Genomic DNA, 7501 nt, shown 5'->3' on the forward strand with positions numbered 1-7501 from the left:
TGGAATCGCTTTCCTTTAAGTACCCTTTCCAAGATTCTGCATGTTTCACTTCACTACTACTCAATTCTCTGATATGGTAATGGTTCAAGCTGATGGTCCTCATCCCACATGCTTATTGTCGGCTCACTTACTCTATATTTACATACATTTTTACTTGTAACCTTTTGCCAATAATCAGGAGTAACAATCTTGATGAAAATTGACATATTTTTACTAACTTCTTGGTGTGATTATGAGAATTATTACAGCATAAAAGATGAAGTAATCATGGATGAAATGAGAGGGCGGGTGGGGACAGTCATCCCCTTGAAAATTTTAAATTCTTCTATATTTTAAATTTTTTGTGCATTTTTATTGATAATCTGGTTTCACTCCCTGAAGTTTTATAAGTTAGTTCCAACATAAAATCTTATGTCTGTCCCTGATTATCATACATTTTTCTGTTAATTACATGTATACGAACGTAATATTTGAGAATAAAGGTTAAATTAATTAATATTAACATTTATAAATACTCAGAATAAATTTTCTTTTTATAAATGTAGAGTCTCTTAACCCTGTGACAATGAAAGCTCATACTCTCGCATATGCGGTACTCAAACTCAAGACCTTAATAAATAACAATAAATCTCTTAATCACCGAAACCGTTTATTTCATGTCCTTAAAAAATATTACAATTTAAAAGTTGGGGCATATCTTTGTTGGGATAGGCAAATATCGGTATGTCGGAATCCTAATATCGGTATCCCGAAAAAAAACGAAGCAAATGGCATGTGATATGCATATCAATAATTGAAATTAAGATTATTGGGGAATTGACAGAAATGGCAGAAAACCATAACACATAGCCAGAAAACATAGAGATGCAAACAAAAGAGAGATTAAGCATAATAAATACTTAAATTCCTAGATAGCTTCTTTTTTTTATTGTTGAAAGATATCTTGGCAAGAGGATCACGCTGGAGATTTTGCAGCAACAGACGGAAAATCAAGCACCACCAACTTGTCAATGGCTGCAACAAACGTTGCAGAGAATTCAATATGGCTGGGATGGCTAGTAAATGCAGTGTAATCTTCTTTCTTTTCGAATGTCATCAAGAAGGCATGAGTGAATCCTTGTCTAAGCATCTCTTCACTTTCTATGTCTTGTCCCCTGTTACAACAGTTTCAGTTCATGTGTCCAGTGATTCAGCTCTTCACATAAACATCCTAATCAAATTTTAAGGATAAAAACACTTGTACAACGAGAAATTATTTAGTCAATGAAAGAGCATTAAATACAAGCATGCAAAATGATTTAAAAAAACTCACCATTCAAAGGACTTCACGGCATCAACTTCGGAAACCAGCTTTTCCATACCTTTCAAAATCTCTTCCACCACTGCACATTCCTTGAACTTCACAACAACAAGATGCTTAAACCCTGCCATTATTACACACTCAAGAAAGGAAGAAAGAGAGAGAGAGAAAGTACGAAAACTTTTCAAGCTTTGAGGGTTTATAAAACGTTTGAAGCAAGTACCACACAAATTTATACACAAAACCCGAATTTATTTTGGTGTCAATTTCCACAGTCGACCACAATTTTTCACCGTTTGTATTACCAACCACGATGTAAAGGGATCAAATTCCTTAATCACTCCTTTGTTAGACAAGATCTGCATTTCAATATATGGAGAGGTACAGATTTGCATGGGTGGGGTCCGTAGGGAGACCCACTGGTCAGCCATTTTCTTTGCTGTATTGCTCGGTGAAAATTGTCCACAGCACGTTGTCAGCTTTGCCTTGCCTTTTGCTTTTGCACATGAAATGTTGGTCATAACTCATAATAGTTCCATTTCATTTTTCTTTTCTTGAAATTTGAGATCTTACATCACCTGTTTTTCTCTGCCATTATTATCACATGACACTACCTCCTTTCTCTTTTTTTTTTTCTTATTTCGCTTTTCATAACCATGAATACATACATAGTTTACTACTTTTTTTTTGCCCAACATGGTTATACTATATGATGCATCTAATTAGTATTAATAAGTTATTAGTAATTAATAAATATTGGATACAATAATAAAATATATTAAATATTTAAATATATATATATATATAATGTATACATATTACTTAATTAGTGTCTTTTCAGTGACCCTTCATTTTCAGTTTGAGGGGTGAAATTGATTGAACTCTTTTTGTTTTCCTTTTCTGCCAGAATTGTAGAACACAAAGTTTATTAATTTTCTCCATGTCCTTCCCATGTGGTTCCAAAGTTCAAATTTTTTACTTCACGGATGGCATTTCCCATACTTTATCTTTAAGGAATATTTAGGGTTTTCATTCCCTTACAAAGTTGAGTCATATCAGCTAGCAAAGTTGGTGTTTATAAGCGAAATGTGGGTCAGCCTCAGGCTTTCTATAAACTATACTTGATAAATACATTTCCATGCTGTCTACCTAAAAAAATAAACAACCATTTACTAATAAAAAGGAGTTTAACTCAAATCAAAATATAAATGGAAAGTAGAGATTGGCTGACCGACGACATGCCCGCCCTCGTGCAAGGAATAAATGTAAGGCGTATGTAGCAGAGAAGCGAGCCAGAATTATTAATACAAAAAGCCGGTACAGTCAAAGCTCAGATTGAATTCAAATGCATCGTCATCCCCACTGTACCATCTGAGGTTTGAAAGGGATAGTGGATTCATTCCCGACAAAAGAGCATCAACCACAATGGGTGCCCCATGCTCACTCTTTGTAACCCTCCAACTTCATCATTTTTAAGTCTACATCTTTCTTCTTTCCTCCTTTCTTTTAATCATGTACTTTAAAATATTCAATTTATGATATAATGATAACTATTATTTTTATTTTAATATTAATTAATAATAACTTTTTAAATTCAATCTTAACAATCTCTTATTTAAAAAATTATTGGAACAAAGTTTCTGCGAAAGTCCTTGGAAATGTCTTGATTTGAGATCATCTTCTTCCTCGTATTGATGTTTATATCATCCATATTTATTTTCAAAAAAGTTTTATTTTATAAATTAAATAAAATACAAATAAAAGTATATTAAAATATTAAAATATTAAGATACATTTATAAAAATATAATTATACCTTTTTTAAATATTAAAATATATAAAAAGTAAAATACATTTATAACAATTATTTTACATCACGTAACATTTATAACATCCATAACTATAATAATTATTCACAACAAACACTATTATTGTGGTCTATAACATCCATAATTATAATATTTCAATCACATTTAAAACATACATCACGATTATAATTCTCCAAAAAAATACTGGATTATTATTGCAGGGAATTCATCATTAAACCAAGGAATATCTGGCATTATATATATATATATATATTATTTTATTGATGATGTCTAAAATATAATTTATTAATATAAAATTAAATTATATAATAAAGAATAACTGGTACCCTAATTTTGTAATTTTCATTTTTGATGTTTTCTCCCTATTATATTTATTGCATTTCTGCTGCAATTTGAATCATTCGACGTAATAACATCAAGGTAACCAGGTCAACATTATTAAATTAATTAGCACTAGTCGAACTTCATTTAAGGTTTTATTTATAATATTTATATATATTCTTTCTCATATGATATATCAGATTTAATATTTAATTATCTTTCCAGAAATTTCTACGAAATTCATACGGTTTGTTTCCATTGATTTCTTCTTCTTCTTCTTTTCTGAGAATTTGATAGATACACTAAATTAATCTCAAGGTCAATCGAAATTCCCACACAAATCAATGAATAAGAAAGTTAATTTAATCTAGATTCAAAGAAACTACTTTCTAATTATTCCTTGAATTAATTGTCATTTTGAATTCAACATATCAAATGAGTTCAGCGATTAAGAGAAATATTATTCTCTTTGAAGGTCGTTAATTCAAACGGTTATATTTATAAGATGTGCGTCATTTTAATAACTATAAGAATTATAAACATATATTACATCTTATAATTATTTCAAACTATTTCAATATTTATATGAATCTATTGATTACAGAGCAATTACTAAATACTATATATGTTTATGTTAACATGTATGAAAATTGCAACATAATTTATGGGCTGGATGGATTAGCCCAACTCTAGGCCGTTTTTACGAGACTAGTGTCTATCAAATTGATTTTGTTAAAAAAAAAAAAAAAATGGGTGCTTCTTATAATTTCACTTCCCAATATATTTCCTATTGGAATAAATTTTCAAAATCACATAACCTTGATGTATTTTAAATTTTAATATATAGATTTTAAATTTATGTAAATTTACATATACAATTTTAATTTGATTTAATTTTTATAAATTACTATTATTAATATTAAGCATTATATTCAACATTCACATAGTTAGTGCATAGATATTTTTTTTTATTGATTTGGAGTAAGTATAAGGTAGTATATGTTCAAAGATAATTCTCAACTATTTGACATTGCACGCTCGTACCCTCGGCATTGCTAGTACTCGAACTCGAGACCTCAATGAGTAACAATAATTTCTTTACCACCGAGGTCGATGGGATTCGTGCTTGTGCATATATATATGTATATATACTCATACACATATATTGATTAGTCTGGAATGATTACAAGTTAATATCTATTTGAAATATTCTCAATTATTTGACAATGAATATTCAAACTGACGTTGTACTCGAATATGGAACCTGTAGGAATAACGACCAAAATTATATATAAATTATATAAAGTTAAAATGTATATATAAAATTACAAACTAAATTAATATTGATGAAACATTTGATAGACTGAACCTAAGAGTGTATTTGCACTTTTTTCTCCTTTCAAAGATGATATATTATATTCAAATACGTATCGGATCATAACGTTGCCGATAGAAATTGAAATGCTTAGAGGCTCGGGGATTTGTGAAGAATTTTGGGCTAGCGGCATCTGGACCTGTTTGGAGGCCCAGAAAACTGCCAATCAAATGCACACATACATGGAATATGTATGTATTAGAATTGGATATTTACGCCACACATACGTTATGTATATATTAATTTTAAAATTATTAAAAAATTAAATAATAATTAAAGTAAAAGAATGGAGACTATAATTTCTGCCGTTAAAATTATAGTTCCGTCCCTAATTAGACATTGTACGTGTGTAAATATATTTTTAATATAAATCTGCAAGTGTCAAACTTAAAATGTCAACTCCCACTGAGAAAGGATATGTTGGGCTTAGCGTTGGGATGTAACAAATTGACGTGAGAGGAGAGGAGTTGAAGAATTAAAGCAGTTTTTGGTGGGTAAAGGATTGGCAATTTGCCGACTAAATTGAAAAAAAAAATGTGTAGAAGTGGAAACCACATCTTATTTATTTATTAAAACGCTTTAAAATGCAAAATATCCTTTCGATCCACGTTAATCTTAATTTCAAAGTCCGGAAATAGATAAAAATGAAATGGTGGCAGTTTAATCATTTTTCATCATCAGGATTATAAAACAACCTTCCTTCTTCGGAAAGCAAAACTGTCATTTCCTGAATTGTTGAACAAGCAAGAGTCGTCAGAAAATGCAAGAGGTATTATTATTAGAGAAAATAACCTCAGTGACCACAAATCTCATATAATATACGATTTTAACCAACTTTTTTCGGATTTGTCAAAATGACCAACAAAATCGCAATGCGATCGCTAATTCGCAACGCGATCTCCATTATCGCAAATTCGCGTTGTATTTTCGCAATGCGATAGTTGAAAATCGCGTTGCGATGGTCTACAGTATCGTTGCGATTTTCCCAATTCGCAATGCGAATAAGTAAATCGCAACGCGAATTGGGAAAATCGCAATGCGATACTTACTATCGCAATGCGATAATACAAAATCGCAACGAGATACTTACTTTCGCAACGCGATACTGACTTTCGCAACGCGATTTACATAATCGCAATGCGATTTTCAAAGCGCCATTAGTATCCTGGCCAAGTATTTTATTTTTAAATTCCAAACATGAATATTAATATATTGGAACACTGAACTGTCCACAGTATATCCCGTAATCGCAACTCATAACCTAAAACCTAAAATCACAACTCAGTCCCATCTCCATCTCTCACTCTCTCACCCAACTCCGACGAAATCCGTCCCCATCTCCGGCGAAATCTGTCTATCTAAATCTCTCAGAGCCACCCTCACAATCAGAAATGGAAAATCAACCAAATCAACCAACGAGGGTTAGTTTTTTTAATTATTTTCTTTTTGAAATTTTTGCATTATTTTTAGGTTTTTCATATTGAAATTGATGATAAGTTTACTGGTAATTTCAATAATAGATTAACCATTTCACTTAGATTGCTTATTAAATCAACCAAGAATCGCAACGCGAAATGCAAATCGCAACGCGATTTTAGTTTCGATTTGCGATTCTCTCGTTGCGATAGTCATTTTCGTGTTGCGATTACTTCACAGTGTTGCATATTTAAGTTTGAAGAATAAACTACTACTATTTATGTTTATTATTGTTTTTGGTATATCTTCACAGTGTAGTTTTTGGTATATCTAATTTAGTATGTTTATTGTTTTTGTAGAACTTTTATTCGGCTCAATTGACCTTGAGAAATAAAGTCAGCCTGGCCAAAACAATTGCGTCGAAGCTTTCACCTGCACAAAGAAAAATGTTTGAGGATACATGCTTCGGGCCATGGCTGAAAGTACAACATCCCAGTGGAGATGCGATGTTGACACACCTGTTTCTTCAAACCATGACTAGAGATCTACCAGAGACTATACAACGTCGTGATGAAGAGATATGGTTTGATTTTCCACCGGCGTATACGTGTTTTGGGCGGGGAGGAGTTTTGCTTAATCACCGGTCTACGCTTCGGACACGATGATGTAGGTCGGTACACTAGACACATTACCCGCCCATCATGGCTATCCCGGGTTTTTCCTGAGCTGGAGAGGCCGAGTCTACACGTAGAAGACCTGACAAGATTTTTGAATAATAAAGATGGTTTTACTCGGATGGATTGCATGCCGGCTTTTTAGGCAGAGAGGCCAGACAACCTATTCCAAATGATCTAATCAAATTGGTAGAAGACCTAAATGCGTGGAACCTGTTTCCGTGGGGCTCGTATTTATGGAAAGCTACATGGAATAAGTTATCGTCTGCCTTGGATGATCGAAAAAGTTTGCATGGCGATGGTTCCAAATACACTTTGACAGGCTTTATTTGGGCCTTTAAGGTAAGAATTTTTATATAATGTTTCCAAAATTATAAGTAATTATTTAACAATTACTAATGTTTGTTATTATATTGTTTGTAGATTTGGATATTTGAGGCCTTTCCCGCCATGAAGACATATGCAATAAAAACTTCAAATAATATTCCCAGGGCTATTTCCTGGAAGAGGAAACGAACCTTGCAATGGGAAGATTTACTACGGTATACGACAATAAATAATGTAAGTTAACATAAATACTACCATAT

The 7501-nt window shown here is 31.9% G+C and overlaps 1 protein-coding gene across 1 annotated transcript; it reads right to left on the reverse strand.

Annotated features, from left to right (window-relative positions):
• Positions 1-775: 775 nt before the first annotated feature.
• LOC120210113 (stress-response A/B barrel domain-containing protein At5g22580-like) lies at positions 776-1622 on the reverse strand. The gene is made up of 2 exons (XM_039208923.1): positions 1313-1622; positions 776-1154 (listed from the first exon to the last, which is right to left on the reverse strand). The coding sequence occupies exons 1-2, from the start codon at positions 1429-1431 to the stop codon at positions 956-958; spliced, it is 318 nt and encodes a 105-aa protein (XP_039064854.1). The 5' UTR covers positions 1432-1622; the 3' UTR covers positions 776-955.
• Positions 1623-7501: the final 5879 nt, after the last annotated feature.

This window comes from Hibiscus syriacus, unplaced genomic scaffold (assembly GCF_006381635.1).
Source record: "Hibiscus syriacus cultivar Baekdansim isolate YM2019G1 unplaced genomic scaffold, ASM638163v2 tig00000715_pilon, whole genome shotgun sequence".
NCBI lineage: Eukaryota > Viridiplantae > Streptophyta > Magnoliopsida > Malvales > Malvaceae > Hibiscus > Hibiscus syriacus.